Below are 23,318 nucleotides of genomic sequence, written 5' to 3'. Positions count from 1 at the left end.
AAAGTGCAGGTCCGAACTGGCTGGAGGTTGTTTTATTTAAGATGAGCTTATCAAAGCTACTAGTCCTTCTATAGCATAAAAGTTCCTTAGTACCAGAAGATTAGGAGGTCTAGCCTATTTTTCTCTTTTAGAGATATTTCATGGGAAATCAGGAAACCTCAGGCTAGTATATCTCACAACATTCTCGAAGTTTATCAGCCCAATACAGCATGTCAATGTTTACATGTTGTTGATACCCTTAAGTGTCCACGCACATTCAAAGACCTCAGTTGTTTGATCTAAGAAGTAATGTGACAACAGGACAGAGTCCGGCATCTATTGCTGGAATTGTAGCATTGTGATGATGGTGACGTTAAGAGTCTCTTTCTCAAGAGAAAAGTTTTCATGTTAGCTCTTTACTTCCTGTCACTTAAAAATTGCAAAGAACTGAAACCTATGGCAGAGTAGGTTTCATCGATCCTTCTTTCCAAGTGCCATTTGCAAGAAATATTTTTTTTTTTTTTTGTCTTTGGCTGTCGCTACACGTGTGTTTTGGCAATGGAGCTTCTTGCACTATGCCCAAAGCTGCCATACAAGGTACTCTGTTGAAGAGTATAGGTCTGTTTTCTTCCCCAGGGTAGCAATTTGTTCCCACACACTGTTGTCTTCCATGTTGGGGGCTTTATGAAAACAGCATTTTTTCCTTTCCATTCACCCTTCTGCTGCCAGCCCACCTATCCCCCTGTCTGCTGTGGGAGAACACTGGAGCCTAATTCACGGAGGGAAACTCTTGTCTTTGCTGAACTCGTTCCTACTGTTGTGTTCTTACTGGAAATGGCATTCACTCGTATAACTGGGAGGAGCTGTTTCTGTGACGCATGGATTCAGATGTTTGATCCAGTAGTGCTGCAGATGAACTCAGCTTAGCGCTGGAGCTACTAGGATGGGAAACTCCTTCCCTTGCAAACTCTTTTGTTCCTGGTATACTGTTTCATGCCACATATGCGTTGGACTGTCCGAGTGCCTTCTCAGTCTAGAGAGAATAGTGCATTGCATGCCCAGGGTACTTGGCTAAATTTTGGTGTACCTCGACTTCATGAGTGACATACTTCTTCAGAAAAGCTGAATTGCCATATATTGCCTGAATATTATGTACAACTAACCCCATCTCAGATCTCTCTTTCTACGAGTGATACTACATTAACTTCTTTTGATAGTTCATACTTCTCAAACTTTAAGGAGACAGTTATAAGCTATATTGTGTTGGGAGAGATATCCTCATTTGCAGAGTATTGAGCAGGTTTCATTTAGAGCAGTTATCGTTATAAAAACTATTAAAACGAAGAAAAGAGGCTGCACATCTAATGAATGACTGAAAATGAAGCATGCTCTGGTGATCAAAGTGTACTCCACTGTAGTCAATGCTTCATCATTGACCTCAGTATTAGGGTTTCTGTTTCTTAGAAATGCAGAACTCCTTTCCAATATTCACAAGGCACATCTCTGTTAATTTCTAGATGCATCAGTAGGCTGGGTTTGGTGGGGCTATGCTCAGGTGCTTATTTATGTGTACAATACTGTGACCTACCTCTGTGTATGCATGAGATGTTTAGAATGAATCCATCGCTTCAGCATTTAAAGTTACTTAAAAGTAACCAGAGTTCTACTGACATGCATCATCCAATACTCATTCATTTCACTCCCCTTTGCTTAGAGATTTCTTAAACAGTTGGCTGAAAGTGTGCTTCTGTATATGTTTGTCTGTAAGTATGCTGTTACCATCGCTCTTTATAATGAGCTGAGGGGCTCCCTGTAGAATAATTGCTAAGAATAAACAGTCTTGGGGTTTGGCGTCCTAGTAGTACTCACAGAAAATTTGAACAGTAGCAAAAATTGTATGCTTGCAAGAATTCTGCTCAAGTACTTCAGTATTCTGCTAGTACTTTCTTGTTTTCTTGTAATGTATAGTGTTTAGATGAAGCCTTATTTCTTCCTTAAAAACATTATCTTAGAGATGTGTATCACATATTGTTTAAACCATCATGGCTTGGAAATCCTGAATGAAATTTCTGTCTGACGCAGTGTCATGTCTTATTTATCAGGAAAGAGTTGGAGAAGGGAACAACGGTTGTGTTTAAATGCTATTATGTCAGTGTGAATTCTCATCTACCGATAGCAGTGTGGTTCTCTTTGTTGTTAGAGATTGTGACGTCTAATGTATTTTCTGTGATTCTGTAGCTGTTTGTATATATTAGGATTATTTGAGTTAGAAATGGGGTCACATTTTTAAGTGCTATATAAACACATACAAAGATGTTCCAGCCCAGAAAAGTTTTAAAAATAAATTTCCATGTTATGGAGTTAATACTCAAGTGGAAATAAAAGCAGCATTGCTATAATGTTACTCTCCCCTAAGTTTTGCTGTTCTGTATGTTGAACACACACAAACTGGGTTTTTAAAGTGAGTTTTCTTCACAAGATTTTGTTTTTATTTTGCAGCTTACTCCCTTGTAATGTTTTAACTGAATTAATTAATTCTGACTTCATACTGCATCTGCTCACAGACCAGTTGTTTTTCAGTTGAGCAATTAAATTTCTAGAGGCACTGATGCCTCAAGATATTTCCTGTTTCTCGGTTAACTCGAGCATTTTAAACTTAAGCAGCTTTCCCATGCAGAAATATAGCTAATATAATCAGTTTCACAATTGGTACCAAATGCAGCTCTCGTTTTATTTAAGCACTGGCAGATGTATCATATTCTTGTTATCTTGCAGAACCTTGGCGTAACTGTGAGTAAGTGGTACTTGGTACTGTGGGTATGTTGTACAGACATTCACAGTTTATTAGCTTCTTTTACATAGCGTAATGTTCAGGTGGGGAACGTAGTCTGAAACGGGATGGCTGGTTACTGTCTGGATACTGATGTGAGCCTCCATTGCTTGTGACACAGTCTTCTGATGGGTCAGATGATACTCTTTGGAATGTCATTCTAGTGAATTCTTATAGTCTGGCTGGGCTCTTGTCCTATGTGACCTTTCCAATGCACACACAGCTATTGATTATATTAAATTACGTCCAAAAGATCTTCTACCCACCTTAACTACACGTCCTGTCCATATGACTGTCCTATATGACTGTTTCTGCATCAAAATAAAGCAATTTTTCTGACTGTTTTTAAGTATCTTAGTTATATCCAGCTTGGTCAATTTTACAGCAGGAACTGCTGGGGGAAGTCACTGGAAATGACAGATTCTCCACCTAGGGTATTAATCCATATGCTCAGGCATACAAGTACGGCTTATCAACTAGTCTATGCACAGCAGGAGCTGCTAGAAGAATTTCTGGGACTTTTTGAAATTTCCAACTGGAGAGCTCCTGTAATATTTAGTTAAATACTTTGTCATGGAGGCTGTTAGGAGTTTGCTAGGTCATCTTGTCTCTAGTCAGTCCATTTTCTCATCCAGTATCACGTGGGGGACTATATATGCTGCGTATGCCTACAGGCACGGCCCTGATCCCCTGTTACAACACAGTTGTAACTCAAGTTCCCCTGATTGTGCCTCGGGTATATATTGTCTAATCCTAAAATCTTTGGGGATTATTGTAACAGGACGGATATGCACAGTATATAAATTTGTGAATAGGAGGGGGATAATCTTAAGAATAGGGTCAATGCCTCTTAGATTTGCTGTTTTAATTGCAAATTGTAGAGCTTCGTTAATTCAGTATAACCATTGCTTTGTTGAAAACAATGGATACTATATATCCTTCAGAAAAATTATTTCTATCTTGAATTTATTTTAAGCAACATTTGACACCACAGATACAACGATGAGTTGAAGTCAGTGTCTTTCAACCTATATTGCTTGGAACAGAAAATATTTTATTTGTACAAAACTACTTTTGCAATGCTGCATTACCTTGCCATTGCATTTTCCTTTCTGTCTCCCTGTTCTTCATGCCCCCATTTGCCTCCTCACCTGACAAAACGCAAAACCTAAAAAGCAAGGCAAAATCCAAACTCAAAGGTTGAGTAAGTGTCCTTAAGTTATTGCACCAATAGTTATATTTGTGTTGCACTGTGTTCTTACAGATGGCAAATACAACAAATGAGGATCTGCGATTTATCTTTAGAACTTCAGTGGTTCTAAAAAAGTATTTGTTTTCTTTTTTAATTTTTTTTTTTTTTTAAATTTAAGTTCTTTTGCTTTGGCTGTAAGGGCTAAAGCTTGTCTGTTTTTATAATCCCAGTCTCATATGCTCCTTATATGACAGACCTTTAAAGAAAAAGTGTTTTACAACATTATCTGCAAGAACTCAAGTTACTGCATTAACATCCTGAGTACTCTTCTGGTGCACTGGTTCTTCCCTCTGTGTTCTCATAAGATTGCAGTCACCCTTCTGGACATGTGTCCTGTCATCTCTTCAGAGCACCTCAGAATTGTTATTTTTTTCTTCTCTTTTGAGTATTGAAAATTAAGATGTTTGCAATGGATAAACAGAATCCATTAATTACAAAAATTGTATTTCACCGAGTGTGCGTGGCAGACGTCTACATTTGGTGCCTGCTGCTTTTGACTACTGATTATAAATTTGTTCATAAACTGACAAAAATGTAGTCAGCATTTAGCGTGTATAGTAGATGGACAACAAACAGTTACCAGTTTAGGACTAAATTACATCTCTTTTTCCCTGTTTTTTTCAAGGAACAGAAATGAAGGTTAGCCATTAATAATCTTCTCAAGTTCTGTATGTGCCAAATAAAAAATGAATGCATTTTCTGTATTTCAGGGAAGTCTCAAGAAAAGTCGGAAGATTTCACCCCAAGAGTTTATTCAGGAATTAAAATCTGGGTCAACAGATGAAAGACTAGTCACTTGCTTGGAATCTCTTCGTGTGTCCTTGACTAGTAATCCTGTCAGGTAACATCATTAACACATATTGCAAAGATTAATTATATTCTTATTTCTTAATGGATTAATATTAATGGATCTATAAATGTGCATGTTTCAAGGTTTTCTAGGTAATGAATGTGTATGCATTAGTGAATGATTGTGCCTTTTTTCTCTTTTTTCATTGATTATGTATCTTCTGTAGACCTATTTTTCAGCAGAGTTCACTGATCTGTACAAGGTAATAAAAGTAATACTAAGAGAATGTAAAACAAGTTTAGTGCAGAGCGGTTTGCTTTGTTTTCTAGTGCTAAACAGTCAAAAGGGTTGTTTTTTTTAAATTATTTTTGAAATATTCCCTTAACTGTTTAATCTTTTAACTTTGTCAGGGTCATCAATAATGGGAGATAGGCACCTTGGTGTAAGTTAGCCAGAAAACAGAGATATTTTTAATTATGTACTCCTCTTTTTGTCCATTGTGCTTTAGGCTTTCTTCCTTGCTGTTTTCTAGTAATTTTTGCTGTATCTGTAGGGTTTATCTATATAGAGGAGAGCACATAAGTTTACCTATGCTTTTTTTAAAAAGTCTAACTCTTCAGTAATCATAACTCTAACACTGATATCAATCTTTACATTTAATTTTGATTTGATCCATGCAATTTAATTTGTGGATGCTGGCTTTATTTTATTAAATTATATTTTTTTTCTATACTATTTACAATGTTTTGTTTTAGAGTTCCTATTTAAGCCAATGGTTGAACACATGATTTTGGGAAACTGTTTGGGGTTTAGTTCAAAATAATGCAAATGACATGTTGGGGGTGCTTCTGATGGGATGTGGTTAAAAAAAGATTAGACAACTTACTTCTTTCTGCGTCTGGCTTGGCAGAGTTGTTGATGTGGGTCTTTCTGTATGGGTGTTTGGTTCTTTCCTTCTATTAATTTGTTTTTGAAGTGGATTGCTCACAAGGGAAGAAACATGCTTTATGTTAACCTGAGTTCTTCTGATAGAGGATTTTACAGAAAATATACTTGCTCCATGAATGTGAAGCTACTTTTTGATGTAGCATTGCTTCCTCTTCTTTGTTTAAACAAAAAAAACCAACAACTCACAACCCCCAAGACATTTTTTTTTTATTTACGCTTGTGTTGATTTAACAAAGAAAACTTTACTTGTTAGTGTGCATCTGGAAATAGAAACACAAAATGCATGAAATGTGTGACAACTTAAGTTTAGAGCAATCTCTCTCCTCTCTGTTCTTGATATGACTGGATAGTTTAATCTTTTTGTATGTGATCCCCTTTACTGCCCCTTTACTGAAATACCAAGAGAAAAGTTAATCCCCTTCCTCCGAAAAACCAAACCAAAGCCCATGATCTTGGTGAGGTGTTAGTTCTGCCTGTGACAGCACAGTACAGTGTGATAAGATATGAAGAGGTGAGGAAGATGGAGAAATGGTATCAAAATAAGGAATGTGGAGGCCAGCTGTAAGAGAACGGTGTTGGTCTATACTTCAGACATTTGATAGAGAATGCAAGTTGAATTGGACAAACCAAATATATACCAATATATACCAAAAACCTGGTGATCAGTATGATCTGGAAGAAGAAATTACAGAAATTTAGTTTTACAGCAACTACATATTATGAAATTTTCGACTAAGTACGTTTTCCACACGTTTCGCTTTGAGTAAGGAAAGGATTAGAAATCTGTAGGTATGTGTTGTGAGTACAGGGAGAAGAGCAAGTGCTTTTGTGCATGGAGAAATGGAAAAACAAATGTGTCCATTTTCATAAGCTTAGTGCATTTTATGTCAATCCTTCAAAGCATGCTAGAAGGCTGTGATGCATTGTTGGTGTCAAAATATTGCATTGATACTTTTGAGAGATTAGTTTCTTTACCTTATTAATACAATTAAATCTAGATTGCAACACTGGCTTTAACTTTGTTCAGTCAAATATAAATTATGCTAAGTAAAAACTTTGGCAGTTGAAAATTTGACCATAATTTATTAAAATTTAATTTCAGTTTGAAACATTAAGCAGAGTGTAAGAGACAACGTAAAAGAACTCTTAATACTTGTATTGGACTGAAGCTCATTATTAAGTTAATGGATTTATGGCCTAAGAATAGATCTGAATTTGAGAGGTTTGAATTGGAAGGAGACTGCGTCTTGCAAAAGCACCAGGGAATACGTATTTAAGTAGGCAGCATTTTCATAAAAAAGCCCTCTCTACTACTTGTCCATGAATGCATTTTAGTCTACAAATCAAAAGAAGGATCACAACCAATAGAACATATGGGTTCTGAAACAGTCTTCTAGTATATTGAGTTGTGCTGAAAAAGGCTAAGATCGTCTTCGCTAGACTTAAACAGAGCATTTTAAAATAGCCTTAGTAAAAACTAAGTTCTCCCATAGGGCTTAAATACAAAAATAGCAAAAATGTAACAGTGGCATGCTGTTCTTTATACTAAAAATTTGTGGACTAAGCATTTTTAAACCATGTCCCCTTCTTTCTAACAAGTAACAACAGTTGATGGTCATTGGATGCAGATATTGGTGACCTTGATTTTTCCGATCAGCAGCCAATTCTTTGAGTAGGAACTTGCTTTGACACATAACTACTGAACTCCAGTCCAGCTGCTATCAATCCATGATTATTTTTAACTCCAGCTTCATATGATAAGGACAATGAGAAATAACTGATAAAAATTTGGGATTTTATTTTGTGCATGTATAATGACTAAGAATAAATTTATGCTTTTTTAACAGGATGAGAATTAAATATAGATTTGATTTAGCCTGACAGTCATCATGTTTGTGGGCTGTGATCTTTTTGACAATATATAATTTAGGGTTTTTTTTGCTGTTTTCCCAAATACTATATTTTAATCAACTTAACTCTTAGACTTGTTGTCATTTCGGTTTCTGATGCAAAAACTGGTTCTACAACATTGCTTTCAATTAGTTGTTTTTGTAAAATGTGTTTTTAGTTCACAGAAAATCTGAATCATGTGATATTGAGTAGTTTGATTGTACTTAGAAAAATGTACTGTAATCTACGGCTTACTGCAAAAATTCGTATTTATTTTCCATCAGTATAAAAAGAAAGCCTCTAAAGGAAAATGTGTTCACTGATCTTGGTCACTGTTCTTTAGGTAAATAAATGGGGTGTTTTTACCACAGGGTTGCCAACGCAATTCATCAAAAGTGGTTCAGTGATCCAGCTGTACATGGTATTACAGATAACTAGCTATCTTCAACTACTCTCCTTTTGCATAATAGTTGCAGCAGATTTAGCTCTTTTCATTAAGAGGACGTTTTTAATAAATTGAAAATAAGGACACTGATAGCTTGGTATTCTGTCAGACTGACAAAAAGCTGAGTGTTTTCTCTGTATAGTGTAAGTAATCTTTGTTTTTTGTTGGAAGCAGAGGAAAGGGCAGTGATAATGCAGCAGTATTTTAGGCACTTGATCATTCTCAGCAGCCTCAGCTGCTGGATATATGACAAAGTGGCTGCGCCTAATTTTGTCTAAGACAAAATGTGCTAAGAAATGTCAGTAGGATTATCTTTAGGTCAGATATGGCCAGTTATACCAAAACCAATTGACAGTTATTTGCCTAATCTGTTTCAGAATGAAGCACCCATTCAGGAAGGAGAAAATCCATCTTCATATATATTTACTTTTAGGGGAAAAACATATAAAAGCATCTGATCTCATTTTCTCTTTCTAAGTCCATTACAGTTCTGTATCTAGCAGGTACAAAGAACTGTTTAATCCCATCCTACAATGGGACTGGAAGTACTATGTATTTCAAAAGAGCTATTACATCTACTTTGTTATTTCCAACAGAATAGCTTATTATTTGTCACTAGTATGGTGCCACTGTTATAGGAGTATCTAAATATTTTGGTTAGTATTCAAAAGTGATGATAAATAAAATTTACCCAGTGTGTACTCAGCATGTAAATAGACAAAACAGAAAACAATGGAGAGGCTATAATGCAAGTAAAGTGAATGTTGTAAGTTTTTTACTAATTCTGATCAATGTCTTGATGTTGAACTTCTGATGTTGCAGAATGAATGCTTCCTTTTTATGTAAAACACCATTTTGTTAATGCACGACAAGAGATTTCTTCAGCTTAAGCTTTTTTTTAAAGTAATAATTTAAAGAATGCACGGAAACTGCTAGTACTACACCCACAAGAGAACTTATGTTTTGATGATGAAGATGGTGAGAAGTATAACATCTTTGTCATGCTAACTCTGTCTGTTCTAAATACAGATTGTTTTGTAATCAGTTAATAGATGAAAGTAATACACTAATTTAAAAGTGGAAAAAGTATGGAAGAGATACCCATTATGAAAAAAAATTTCTGTCATTTTGGCCAAAGTCAACAATAAGAGATCCAAGGACTTGTATTGTGGCAGTGGCATGTAAGGTTGAGTAAAGGTTTCAGGAAATGAAATGCTCAGGGGACAGAGTGTACCCTCAGCATGTTTGCTGATGACACAAAACTGGGAGGAGTGGCTGACACGCCAGAAGGCTGTGCTGCCATTCAGTGAGACCTGGACAGGCTGGAGATGTGGGCAGAGAGGAACCTAATGAAGTTCAACAAGGGCAAGTGTAGGTCCTGCACCTACAGAGGAATAACCCCATGCACTAGTACAGGTTAGGGGTTGACCTGCTGGAGAGCAGCTCTGCAGAAAGGGACCTGGGAGTCCTAGTTGACTGGGAGTAAGTGGATCATGAGGCAGCAATGTGCCCTTGTGGCCAAGAAGGCCAACGGTCTCCTGGGGTGCATTAAAAAGAACGTGACCAGCAGGTTGAGGGAAGTCATCCTCCCCATGTGCTCTGCCCTGGTGAGGCCGCATCTGGAGCACTGTGTCCAGTTCTGGGCTCCCCAGTTCAAGAAAGACAAGGAATTACTGTAGAGGGTCCAGTAGAGGGCTATGAAGATGATCAAAGGACTGGAGCATCTCTGTTATGAGGAAAGGCTGAGAGACCTAGCTTGGTTTAGCTCGGAGAAGAGAAGACTGAGAGGGGATCTAATGAATGCTTATAAATATCTAAAGGGTTGGTGTCAAGAAGATGGGGCCAAACTCTTTTCAGTGTTGCCCAGTGACAGGACAAGGGGTAATGGACACAAACTGGAACATGGGAAATTCCATCTCAACATAAGGAAAAACTTCTTTACTTTGAGGGTGACAGAGCACTGGAACAGGCTGCCCAGAGAGGTGGTGGAGTCTCCTTCTCTGGAGATATTAAAAACCCACCTGGACGCGTTCCTGTGCAGCCTGCTCTAGGTGACCCTGCTCTGGCAGGGGAAGTTGGACTGGGTGGTCTCTGAAGGTCCCTTCCAACCACTACCATTCTGTGATTCTGTGAAATATTTATGCCCTATGGAAAGAGAAGAGTATTCAAGTACTTGTGATTTCATTCCATACCCTTCATAAAAGGAATCTCCTGAGAAAACAGTCTCTAGAGTTTCTCTCTTGTATGTGTATTTTTGTTGCCTTTGCAGCCAACCTGTCCTTCCTCCAGTGGGATTTTGTTAGAAGTTTGAAGTTTAAAATATCTGTGCCTTATACAGATGATGAAGTCTAAAGAGCAAAATAATTCTTCTGTTATGACTATGAATGGCAGTGTTGTCCATGAACTTTACAGTTGGGTAATTGATCAAACATCATGGTTTCAGCAAAGGGATGGCTGCAGTACTACTATGTAGTCATGTACTTACTTGGTTTTGATATCAAGGGGTTTTGAGCAATAGTAAACAGGACTGTGAAGCAGCTGTCTCATGAAGAAACAAAATGCCCAGGTTTAACCTCATCAAAAGATAGCTTTGGCAATAGCTGAAATTTTACATTTTTGTTGCTTTCACTTGTAAGTATTCTTATGGATTAATATCTCAGGCAGTTTTGCAATTCCTTTAGGCTTTTCCTTCTTTCTCTGACATTTACGGTTAGATTCTGACTTTTCCAGGAGACCCTAGGACAGCAGGTAGTAGAAATTCGGGGGTTTATTTCCCTTCCTTTGCAAGGGTTTTTAAATTACAGTTCTATGCCAAAAAATGTATAATTGTTAATTTAAAAATTAAAATTGCTAAACTTAATGGCTACTGTAATTTTTTAAATCTTTTTTAATTTAAGGTTATCTAATTGCGTCAATGAGTGAATAGAATGCCTCTTGATCTTCTATTGAGTAAGGAGTCAATTTGGTGTTTTAAAATGATCAAGTTATACTGCTTTTATTTGTGCTGACAATTTTCATTGATTGTAATTAGTCCTTGAGATGTCAATTTTTTAATGTCTTTTTTCTTTCTCCCTAGCTGGGTTGAAAACTTTGGCCTAGAAGGTCTGGGGCTGCTGTTGGATGTTTTGGAAAGATTGGTTGAGACAAAAAAGTAAGGATGGTTCCATATAAAATTGCCAGCTTTTCTTAGTATGTAAAGAGCATTTAATTACACTATTTTTTTTATTTATTCAGTCAGGACAAACTTGTGAAGAGGAGTCAGCATAAGGTTATACAGTGTTTGAGAGCTTTCATGAATAATAAGGTATGGGATTTTATTTAATCTGGGAATCTAAATGACTACAGTTCCATCAGATAATGTACATGATCAGTAGGTATAAGCCCATGCAATTTGGAAAAATAGCGTGTTGGTCAGCTGGGGTTTGAAGCTCTTTCTGCTGCCACTTCCTCTCTGCGGAAATATACCCAGAGAATAGTGTAAACTTTTGATGCTCATGTATGCCTTTATTACAGAATAAGTGACACATTTTGGACTTTTCTCTCTTTTTTTTAAACATTTGACAGACTTAAATGTCATTTGAAATAGTTACTCGAGGGAACGGTCGCTGAATAGTACTAGATATTCGATACGGTCATTTGGATTCTCTCCAAATTTCCTTACAACTGTTTTTCTGTTGTTTAGTATGGATTAGAAAGAATTTTGGGAGAAGAGAGAAGCCTTTTGTTGCTGACCAAAGCAATTGATCCCAAGCAAACTAACATGATGACGGATATAGTTAAACTCCTTTCTGCAATGTGTATTGTTGGAGAGGAAAACATGTAAGTACTGTATTTAGCCAGAAATAGTAAGGTAATTTTACGATATCCAAAATTATGGTTATACCTGAATGAAATGCTAAAATTTTCAACTTAAGTTTGAAAGTAATATCCGTACTATATTGTCAGTTTTCAGAAGGCCTTTGTCTGTGATTTTTATTATGGTCATATCAATATGAGTTTTCTTTTTCACATGTGCATGTACTGATTAGGTGGAAGTAGTTATGCAGCCATTCTTTTGCTTAAAATTTTTTGGCGTTACTTTTAAGGTATCTTAACCATTGTAATCCAGTAAGTTATTCTTTGGCCACAGAAGTCTTCAAAGGAAACAAGTAGTGCTTAAACCTCCTAAATTTGTATACAAGAAATTGAGGCAGGTGAACAGTTTGGCAACATGGATCTTCAGATAACAGATGAGCAGCAAGGTTAAATATCTCTCCTGAGTTAAATGCTTTTCTTTTCTTACAGCCTTGAAAAAATTTTGGAAGCTGTAACAGCAGCAGCAGAGGAAAGGAATGTTGATAGATTCTCTCCTATTGTAGAAGGTCTTCAGGATAACTCAGTTCAGCTGCAAGTAAGCAATTTTTTTTTCTTTGCAACAAGTAAAAGTTACTTATTTTTCAGTATTCAACAAGTCATTACAATAAAAAGGAGGAGGGATACTGTTTCAAATAAGGGTCAAATTTTGGAATGTTGTTCATAGTGTTATCTTTTAAAATGCATCGTGGGAAGATTCAGTGTTGAGAAACACAAGGGTGTTGCAGGTTAATTTTTTCATTTCTATTCACCCAAATCTTACAGACTTTGGGAGTTAAACTTACACTGCCTTTTAAAATAAAGCATGAGTCATATATTCAGATGCAAAAAGATTATCTCACTTCTGGTGATATTTGCTGAAACTTAAAGATTAATAATAGTACAAAAGCAAGGTTTTAGGCAACTGTTTCTTATAGTTAATGCTTAAATCATCAGGAAATCTGTCCCCCATGCCCACTTTATGATTTCTTTAAATTGCACCTAGAGAGTCTGAGGAAAGAAATCTTTCACCTTATTTTCAGTTTTCAATTTGCTTCAGTTGGATGTAGAGTTTGCCACTGAAAGACACAAAGTATTACAGTGCATTTGAACGATCATTATAAATCATTGGTCTAAGAGTGTAAATATTAACTCACTGATTTTCATGTAATTCAGCTGAACTGAACACTGTTCATAATTGTCATTCTTTGTGAATATTAGAAAAGTGGTAAAAGATGAATCTCAAGTTTGAAAGAAATGATTGTGTTACTCCACTGTCACCTTTTGTATTAAATAGTCTGTCTGACAATAAAGATTGCTGTTTGTTTCATCTGTCTCTCAGAAAAGTTAATGATAAAGAAATATTTGAAGGTGAAGAATCATTTGTAGTTGAATTATGCCAGTAACAATGTAATTCTCTTTTGAAATATCGTCCCTCCTTTCTTACTCTTTCTGTCTTGTAATCCCAGAATGGTTTGGCTTGGAAGAGACCTTTAAAGGTCATCTAGTTCCAACTGTTTGCCACGGAGGGGCATCTTTCTCTAGATCATGCTTCTAAAAGCCCCATCCAACTTGACCTGGAACACTTCCAGGGATAGGGCAGCCACAACTTCTCAGGATACAATTGGCTCTCTGGGCTGCAAATGTGCATTGCCGGCTCATACCTGATTTTTAGTTTATGAATATCCCCAAGTCCTTCTCTGAAGGTCTGCTCTCGATCCATTCATCACTCAGCCTGCACTGATAACTGGAGGTTGCCCTGACCCAAATGCAGGTTGTGGCACTTGGCCTTGGTAAACTTCATGAGGTTCTCATGGGCCCACTTCTCCAGCTTGTCAAGGTCCCTCTGGATGGCATCCCTTGATGCTTCCATCTTCAGCTTCCTATTATGCAATTTCATGGCTCTTCATTCTAGAATAGAATAACAATTTACAATTACTTATTTGCCCCTTTTTTAACTGTAGTCTCTGAGTATGAGTCTCTGAGTTGCTTTCTAACCCTTTTTAGTAGTCTGGATATTAATTTGTAGTATATCTTGTTCAGTAAACAAACTGTGATTTGTGTGTGTGTTTGTTTGTTTGTTTGTTTTTTTTTACCCCAGTATTGTGAAAATTATTATGAAAATACTTTGTTTTCTGAGGTGCATTCTAGAATATACACATTCTAGGAGTTTTAAACTGAGATCAGGGAATATCATATAAAGATGAAGGAGACAGAAAATTACTATTCGGCATAAAGTCAGTTAAATTCAGTTACTTTGATTTGACAAAGAAATAGTTGCCTTCGGTTTCGTTTGTTTGTTTTTTGTTGTAGTTTGCATAGGTATCGCCGTGTTTTCTCTCCTGAGCAAGAGATATGATAGCAAGATTATTATTTTTTTTTCTTTTCTTTTTTTTAATCTTGCTGTCATAACCATAGCGGGAATTAGTTACCGTGATAGGACAAATTCAGCTTTGAATTACTGCTCAGTTTTCCAGCAGTAGGAATAGATGGCCATGATGTAATTTGTCAGGTGAGGTGATAACTGAGGGAAGGATGATTCTTTAATTTTATTTTTTTCTTTAAGTATTGTAAATGAATATTTATCTCAACATGGATTTATTACACTGAGTTAAAAAGTTTTGAAAGAAAACTAAATCAAAGAACTTATGGATTCTCTAGTTCCTTCCTTTGCTTCAACCTTGAAGATTTCTGAATGCCCGTCATACATATTGCACTCTGTTACCAGTGAGGATAGTCAGAGTTGCTTAGGAACCTCAGACAGTCAATTTCAGGGTCAAGAATGTTCTCCCCCCAGCAATAATTTTTGTTGGCTGGAAATGTAGGTTATTTTGTTTGTTCTTATATTTCATTTGTTGTTTATTTTTAAAAGTGTATCAGGTTGACATTGGTTTCATATGTTGATTCTGGCTTAGTGCAGAAAGATTTGTCTCTTTCCCTTTTTTTTGCAGATTTGTGTATTTCGTTAATGTATTGAAAATCATAGTAATTGCCTTCAAGGGTCAAAAAGGAGACCTTATATTGGTCAGGTTGGAGTAGGGCTGGAAAGGGGCTGTAAGGAGAACTGTCGAGTAACAAATTTTTCCTTTGGGCAGTGGCTTTGCGTAAGGCTCAGCCTACAGTTATGATTAGCAAGGAGACAGGGAAAAAGCTTTGAGCTCCAGTTGTAGTGGGACCGGAAAAGGATCGCAGAAGGAAAGCATGGACCGTAAAACAACAAATTTCCTGTTGTCCAAGGCTTTTGAGTGTGTTTTCCAGATTGACATAATTTTTTTGTAGTAGCAGATCCTTACCTTAGGTATTTTTTTGCAAAAATCATTGCAGTTGCATTGCAGTTCTTCGCTATTAAATTTAATATATGATCTCATACATTTCTGTTCTCCTCTGAGGTTTCTGTTTCATTTAGATTTCAAGATGAATGATGTTGAGTTAACAAGTTCCTATTCAGTATGGTTGGTTTTTTTGCTCTGTATTTTAGCATCCTTGAGATAGTAGGCAGTGCAAGGCAAGCAAGCTGGGCATCTCAGACTTTCAGGACAGTATAACATTTGGCTCACTGCATCTGGGGCTTTTCTTGTTTGCATGTCTTTTAGTCCTTTTTGATTTGTTTTTTTACTTGTTTGGTTTACTTTGCTATTGGGTCATGATATAAGTAAAAAAATGTCAGTTTTATTTGATGAACCTGAAAAATATATGAAGAGTTTGATGAATTTCTGGTGCACTTATTTCTATTGTTTTAGTATAATCAATAAGGTAAAAATGTATGTATATTATATATTTAGAAAATTTTATTCATAAATATAATCAGTTGAAGAATTAAAAAAAAAAAAAAAAGTCCAAATGCAAAAATGTTGAATAATGGTAGTTCAGTGTCTCTTTTTATGGTTGAGCAGCTTCTTTCTTTGGCATTATTATGGATATTAATAAAATTCTTAAAAATATCTTGATTCAGTAGGGAGAAATGCTTTAGATCGTGGAAATTATATTTTCCAATTTCAGGATATTGTATCTAACTTAAAAGAATTTAAGAGCTTGTATAGTCTATAAAGCGCATAAGGGTTTGAGAACTTCCAGGTCCATCACAGCACTTATATGAGATGCCTCGATATTAATAGCATGAAGAGCAGCACTTCTCTGACTATTCTTTATTAGCTTACAGGGATTCAGAGTCCTGAAATTAACAGCAATTTGTTTTGAGTGTTAGGCTTCCAAATGTGATCCTGAATTTTCAGGAGTTGCATACATTTGCATGTGTGTAGATTTAATATGGGGAAAAAAGACTATCTATAAGTCCCTTTTTTATTCAGTTCAAAAAAGATATGAAAAGACATTAAAAGCAGCCCCTTTATTTGAAGCACCAGGTAAATTAAATTAATCCTATGTACTTCTCCCTTTACGCATGATGGGTACCCAAACGGGCATTTTGCCCATTTCACCCTTTTTAAAAATTAAAAAAAAAAAAAATTATAAGGGCCTCTCTAAATGTATAAATATGCTTTGCAGATTAAACTGAAGATGAACAGATAGTAGCTGTTTTAGACGAACATTTGGGAATAGGCTTCAGAAGTTATAATCCCTTGTGAACAGCTGTTGGTTAGCAGCCCCTTAAAGAAATAGGTAGATACCAATATTAATGGCAGTTGAGACAGTTGATAGGAATGGAAAAAAAGGTCATAGCTGATTATCTCTAACCAGTTAGATCTTTCTTATAAACATGACCACTTTCATAGTCACTGTTTACAGCGATGCTCAACTCCATTAGTGAGATACCACTGATGAGATAACCAAATCAGTGCAGAAAAGTTCAGCTGAGTTGTTAACTGTGCAGTAACAACTTTTATTTTTCTGGGACTACTATTCAGGTATTAAACAAGAACTTTTCTACTAGTTATGCCTTCTCGTGATTGTGCTATAACTCCATTTAGTATTTTGTTATTCTCTGATACAGAAGATAGGCGCATTTTAAAAACTGAGAATTTACTCTAAATGTTACAATTGCAATACTTAAGCTAAATATATTAATTTGGCTTTACTGAGAGTGTTACCCTGAAGTTCTTGAAAATAGGTAACGTTTTGCTGTATTTTATGTAGACATAGAAGCTTTTAATGAAAGTTCTCTTTTTTTTTTTTTAATTAAACTTCCATTTGAATATGCTCTTTCTCCTAAAAGGCTTTTTTCTTTTTCAGAGTCTACAAATGGTTGCTACATTTCCTTTTTTTAAGACCAGAAAAATCAAGGTTTCTCATGTGAATCAGTTGTAAACTTTTATAACAATGACATTGACCTGGTGGTTAATTTGACAGTGTTTTAATGAGGCAAGAGTTTACAATTGTCAGTTACTTGGCATACTTGCCTTGATTATGTGCTTGATATATGTAGGCTTGCTTTGTGGCAGTTCAATTTGATACTAACAACTGACCTTTTCAATTTTGAATTGACTAACGTTTCTGTTACTTGAAGGCTAAACATATAAAAAGCCTCAATATGACGATTTTTGTATTTTTAGTGAAAGCTCCATGGATCTACTTTTTGCATTTGTTGAAAGCAAAGGATATTCTCCCTTTTATCTTTCATAAAATCCAAAATTGTGGAAAGCACACTTAAATGGTTTTAGTTCAAATCAAGATTGGTGATCATAGTTTGAGAATATGAGTACAGCCAGGAATCTCTCATGTACTAGAGATGATAAAGCGGAGTAATACCCAATGAGAACTACAAGGGCATTGCCAGGGCATGCAGAGATGCAGTTAGAAAAGCAAAAACTCAGTTTGAATTGAAACTGGCCAGACTTGTCAAAAACTGCAAGAGAGGGTTCTTTAGGTACGAAAACAACAAACAGAAACAGAAGGAAAATACTGGCCTGCTGTTAAACAGGAGAGGTGAAGTAGTCACCATCAATGATGAAAAAGCAGAGGTTCTCAACACTTTCTTCACCTCTGTCTTTACCAGCACTGTTGGGGCCCAGGCCTTGGGAACAAAAACTCAGGTTGATGCAGACACAGACCCACTGCAGTGAAGGAAGAGTTGGTTTGTGAACTGTTACAGGAGCTTGACCCCTACAAATCGATGGGCCCTGACACTGTCCACTCAAAGGTGTTAAGAGAACTGGCTGACGTCATTGCAAGGCTGCTCTCCAGAATCTTTGAGATGTTGTGGAGATCAGGAGACGTCCCAGGAAATTGGAAGAAGGCTAGTGTCATTCTCCATCTACATGAAGGGCTTGAAGGAGGATCCAAGAAATTATAGGCCCATCAGTCTTACTTGAGTTCCTGGGAAAATTACGGAATGAATCCTCCTGGGTTTTCTCACAAGTCAAATGAAGCAAATGATTGGGAAAAGCCAGCATAGATTCACCAAGGGCAAATTGTGCTTGACAAACCTGATCGCCTTCTATGACAAAGTAACCTGCTTGGTTGATGTGGGGCGAGCGGTGGACATTGTCTACCTGCATTTTTCCAAGGCTTTTGATATGGTTCCCCAAAGCCTCCTCTTAGAGAAACTGAGATGTTACGGTGTAGACAAGTGATCTGTGCAGTGGGTGGGGAACTGCCTGACAGGCTGCACCCAGAGGATGGTGGTAAATAGCTCCTTCAAAACCCATGCATCCAGGTGGGCTTTGAATATCTCCAGAGAAGGAGACTCCACAACCTCTCTGGGCAGCCTGTTCTAGTGCTCTGTAAAGTGAAGAAGTTTTTCCTCATGTTGAGATGAAATTTCCTGTGTTCCAGTTTGTGCCTGTTGCTCCTTGTCGTGTCGCTGGGCACCACTGAAAAGAGCCTGGCCCCAATTATCCCACTCTACTCAGGGCTTGTGAGGCCACACCTGGAATACTGTGTTCAGTTTTGGTCCCCACTATACAAAAAAGATGTGGACAGGCTGGGGAGAGTCCAGAGAAGCGCCACAAAGATGATCAAAGGACTGGGAAGCCTGCCATGTGAGGAAAAATTGAGAGAATTGAGTTTGTTCAGCCTTGAGCAAAGAAAGCTTAGGGGAAAACCTTATCACCATGTTCCAGTATTTAAAGGGTGGCCACAAAAAAGGTGGAGACTCCCTTTTTACAGGGGGCCACATAGAAAAGACGAGGGGTAATGGGTACGAGTTACTCTTGGGGAGATTCTGATTGGACACAAGAGGAAAATTTTTCACAATGAGAACAACGAGCCACTGGAATAATCTCCCCAGGGAAGTGGTGGATTCCCCATCCTTGGAGACTTTTAAGATTCAGCTGGACAGGGTGCTGGACCATCTTGTCTAGACCGTGCTTTTGCCAAGAAAGTTGGACCAGATGATCCTCGAGGTCCCTTCCAACCCGGTGTTCTATGATTCTGTGATAACACTTGAGTTTCTGGTTTTGTTAGAGAAAACATAATTTAACATTTTAAGCCTGTGCTCAAGAAAAAGCATACAAGGCAATCTGGTACCTTGTATACTTAAGATGACAACTGAAAAAGTCTAGTACTTTGGTTGTTCAATTCACGGAGGCAGGTAATACAGCTCTTCTGACACAACCCATTTTTATGCATTTAAGACAATGATGACAACAACAACAAGAAATTGTGTGTTGACCAGTTCTTTCATTCTTTTCAATCAAATTAATGTTTCTGCTCTCTTATCTTCATCTCTTATCACTGTTTCTCAAGCAGGCAGTTAAAGTAATCGAAGAATGCTGTTCTTCTGTACAGTTCTAACTGCAGATGCTTGCTCTTCCTAATTTTCCAGTTAGAACTGAGAAGAGGTACAAGGTTGAAGCAAAGGTGCAATTCTTCCTTTTCCATTTAAGTTCCTGAAAAATGAGCACTGATCATCCCTGTGGAAACCTGCAGGTGCCTGCCCTAGGAGAACTGGTTTTTGTGACAAAGTAAAAGGTCTTACCTATTCATCCATATTACCTTCTCAGTATTTTTAGTTGTTAGGGAATACCGTTTCATCTTTTTTTCATCTAATAATATGAGAATGTGAGATAGTATGGTCTATGATACTTTGGTTAGCTGAATCACTTGGTGATTCTTGGATGTTCTGTGCTAATGAGATCCTTTCCATAACTGCATATGTTATAGGATGAATTGGAGCAAAGCTTACCTTATCTAAATGTATAGACTGGTAATAATTATATAAGGTCTATGTAAATTTACATTCACGTGGATGGTACATCTCAAAGTCATTACTAAGAATTTTTGGTCTTTAGCAAGGGTAAATAATTGATGAACGTTAATGTAATGTCTGTACCAAAGCCAAATCTACAGCCAGTTTGATACCGGCAAGCAGAATTTAATAAATATACATCATTTTTACAGACTTTTCTACAAACTTGCAATAAGAGTGAGAAAAGTGAAGCAGTTTCTCTTATTCAAATGGGCAAGATATGACATAAGGTGATACTTACCACATAGTTAGTATTGATCGTCTTGTCTATGCAAGGGAAAAGCTGCTCTGAGCTACTGAGATATACCTGACATTTTCCACCAGAAAAGGACTAGGTATATTCTGTCTGGTCTTGAACTGGGGAGTATGCAAGTTTAAATTACAGACTGTAGAATCCTCAGAAAATGCATCCTGTAACTTGATAGACATCACCGATTGGAATCGCAGAAGATTAGAATTTCAAGCTGTAACTTCTTGCTTAGCAGAATATGTCTGATCTCATTCGTCTAGTTTCTTATGGAGGAAAGCATTTAATTTTGACATTCCAGATGAACGGTATCATCATCCATGCAAAGTTCTTCCCTACCAAAAATGGTGTGTGTGCATCCATCAATATATACCTATCTTTTTGATAAGCATGCAAAGTTAAGTATTGTAGATTTCCTTACCGTGTGGCAGCAGGACGTTAAAAGCATTCCAGGTTGGATGGGGCTTTTAGTAACCTGGTCTAATGGAAGATGTCCCTGCCCATGGCAGGGAGGTTGGAACTTGATGATCTTTAAGGTCCCTTCCAACCCTAACCATTCTGTGGTTCTATGATTCACATGGACTACACTGGCTGACTGGAAAGCCCTCTGAAAACTAACTTGGTGGACTATGCTTAGCTGCAGTTCTTTAGAGATGAAGAAGAGAAGGAAGCATCTAACCAGACTGCCAGGTGAAGTGAAAGATTTGCTCTTGGTTTTTACCTAAAGAAAGGAAAGTACCTCTACATGTCTTTGCTGCATGCCTGTTGTAAAAAGCAGGATACTCTTAAGATGTAATTACTATTTGGGTTAGAGGTGCCCTTCAGGAAAGAGTACTTAGACACTGCAGTCCTCAGCACCTCAACAAAATTTTGGAAGCTACACCAGAGCGCTGTGTATTAACATGTGCCTTTCTCTGTTAGAGCCTAAAATAATTTCCCTTCTTCAGGCATCTTCTCAAGGGCAGACTGACAAAATACTTCCACCTACAGAATCTACAACTCTTCATGAGTTGTTTTAGATATAGATCACTTGCCCAGAATGTTTTACTCGCAATGACTTCTGCCTTCCTAGGAAGCTAATTTACCTGTCTTCACTAAACCTCATACTACCTCAGCTGAAGTACCTCTTCATTTATTGAAGATGAGACATCTTTTTTAATATGGACACAGCTTTCCCACCTTGTGTCCATGGCTGAAAATTCAAAAGGCTGTCAGTCTGTTTACAGAATCTTATCGGAGGTAATTGAGTGTAAAAGAACGCAGTTAGGGCCCACTCATCTGGAACGTGAGCAGTGACCAATTGTTTTGTGTCCCAAGAGTTGACATTTATAGAGCTGTCAACTGGAGTGTCACAGGCATTTTATTTAAGTTTTACGTACTTTGAGAATTGTCAAGGAATGATTTTACATTTAGGATAATTGTTCTTCAATTGTTGCTTAATTAGGAACATTGAAGACAAATAATTATGAGTGGGTACTCCTTGGAATTTTGTGTAGTATGAATGCATGTAGAGACAAGCACTTGAAGAAAAGAATTACTTATCTGTAGCTTCCTTTCTCCCTTAAGAAGTTCTTTCAACTCTTTGGACTCTGTTTTCTTGTTGGTTGGACCCGTTATTACCAGCATTAGAGACTGGACAGTCTCTTTTTGTGGAAGATCTTACCATATCTGTTACTTCTACTCCCATTTCTTTGATTAGCAGCCACGCTCTAGAAGCAGGGACCAAACTTATTGTTTAGCTATTGTTAGTATTGTTAGATCTGAAGTCAGTAGTGCTTTCTGGTAATTTAATAATTCTAAATACAGTCTGTATTTGAATATTCAGAATTTCTTAAGCCTGTTGTTAAACAGATTTAGCACTGATTTTAAGATGAGAAAGTCATAATCTGGTATTTCTAAACAAAAGTCATGTACCTCTCTCTTCATAATTTAAAAAAAAATCATGACAGACTTTACGTGTTTTTTTCTTTTGTGTGTTTTTTCTTTTTAAGTTTTCATGAAGCACATTACTCAAAGGTAGATATCTAAGCAGTGCCTTGCTTAGACTTGCGCTTGCTTCCTCTAGCATAACCTTTTCTCATTCTGTTTTTTGTAGACTTCTGTTGCAAACTTTCACTATTACTTTGTCTTTGTTTTGCTATAGAAATAGTTTGCTAACATAATCCAGTAGTTCTTTGTCTTGTTTATTCCAGGAAAGCTAAAGTGTGTTCTGATTATGAACTGCAATTGAATTCCTCCTTGATCAAATTTGACTACAGTACTAGAATAACAGTACTTTTTACTGATGTCTCTCTTGCTTTTCATTATCCTTTCTTGTCTCTGTTCTTTTTGAATAGCACATGTACTGTGTTGATTTGGCAAATTAAAAGAAAATGCCTTGTTGGTTTTTTTTTTTGGCAGCAATTACACCTGTAGACATCCTTTCATCTAAATGGCATTCCTTCCTCAAAGATAAAACTGTAGTTAGCTCTTGATCAGGATTTTCACAGTAAATGTACTTTGCTCAGTCTCTGATTGCCTCTTCACTGATAGTTTAAATCAAGTGGGATAAATGCTGATTCCTTGCTTAGCAATCCATTCACATAAAGTTTTGCATGAAAATATACTGTGTTTTAAACTGCTGATAACAATGACAAAGGTTCCAATTCTGATGTCATCAAACAATATGGAGTTTGACTTTATTTGAAATGTAAATGTAACCTTGCAGTACTGTATGGTATTACTGACTGTATGATAGGGTTGTCCAACGAAGTCTACAGTCATTGAAATGCCTCGCGGATGTTAGGAGGAGTACAGGTGTTGGTGGCATCTGTCAGTGTATTGAATTACTGGTTTTGAATAGCAGAGCTAATTGAATCAAGAAAATGCAACTGAATGAAAGACTCAGTACTCCAGAGAGATAAATCAGTGATGGTATTAACAGGTTTCAACAAAATAGGCTCAAAATTAGGGGAAGTAAAAAC

The 23,318-nt window shown here is 36.9% G+C and overlaps 1 protein-coding gene across 2 annotated transcripts in view; it reads left to right on the top strand.

Moving 5' to 3' along the window:
• The window catches only part of DIAPH3 (diaphanous related formin 3), a 245,282-nt gene that overhangs the window by 30,856 nt on the left and 191,108 nt on the right, over positions 1-23,318 (top strand). For both annotated transcript variants that reach the window (XM_054208736.1, XM_054208726.1), the window contains 5 exons: positions 4,772-4,902; positions 11,211-11,285; positions 11,369-11,438; positions 11,817-11,953; positions 12,419-12,524. In XM_054208736.1, coding sequence (XP_054064711.1) covers positions 4,772-4,902; positions 11,211-11,285; positions 11,369-11,438; positions 11,817-11,953; positions 12,419-12,524 — 519 coding nt within the window. The remainder of the gene's footprint in view (positions 1-4,771; positions 4,903-11,210; positions 11,286-11,368; positions 11,439-11,816; positions 11,954-12,418; positions 12,525-23,318) is intronic.

This window comes from Rissa tridactyla, chromosome 1, assembly GCF_028500815.1.
Source record: "Rissa tridactyla isolate bRisTri1 chromosome 1, bRisTri1.patW.cur.20221130, whole genome shotgun sequence".
Lineage (NCBI taxonomy): Eukaryota > Metazoa > Chordata > Aves > Charadriiformes > Laridae > Rissa > Rissa tridactyla.
The sequence above is the reverse complement of the archived record's forward strand: the minus strand, read 5'-3'. Positions and strand labels throughout refer to the sequence as shown.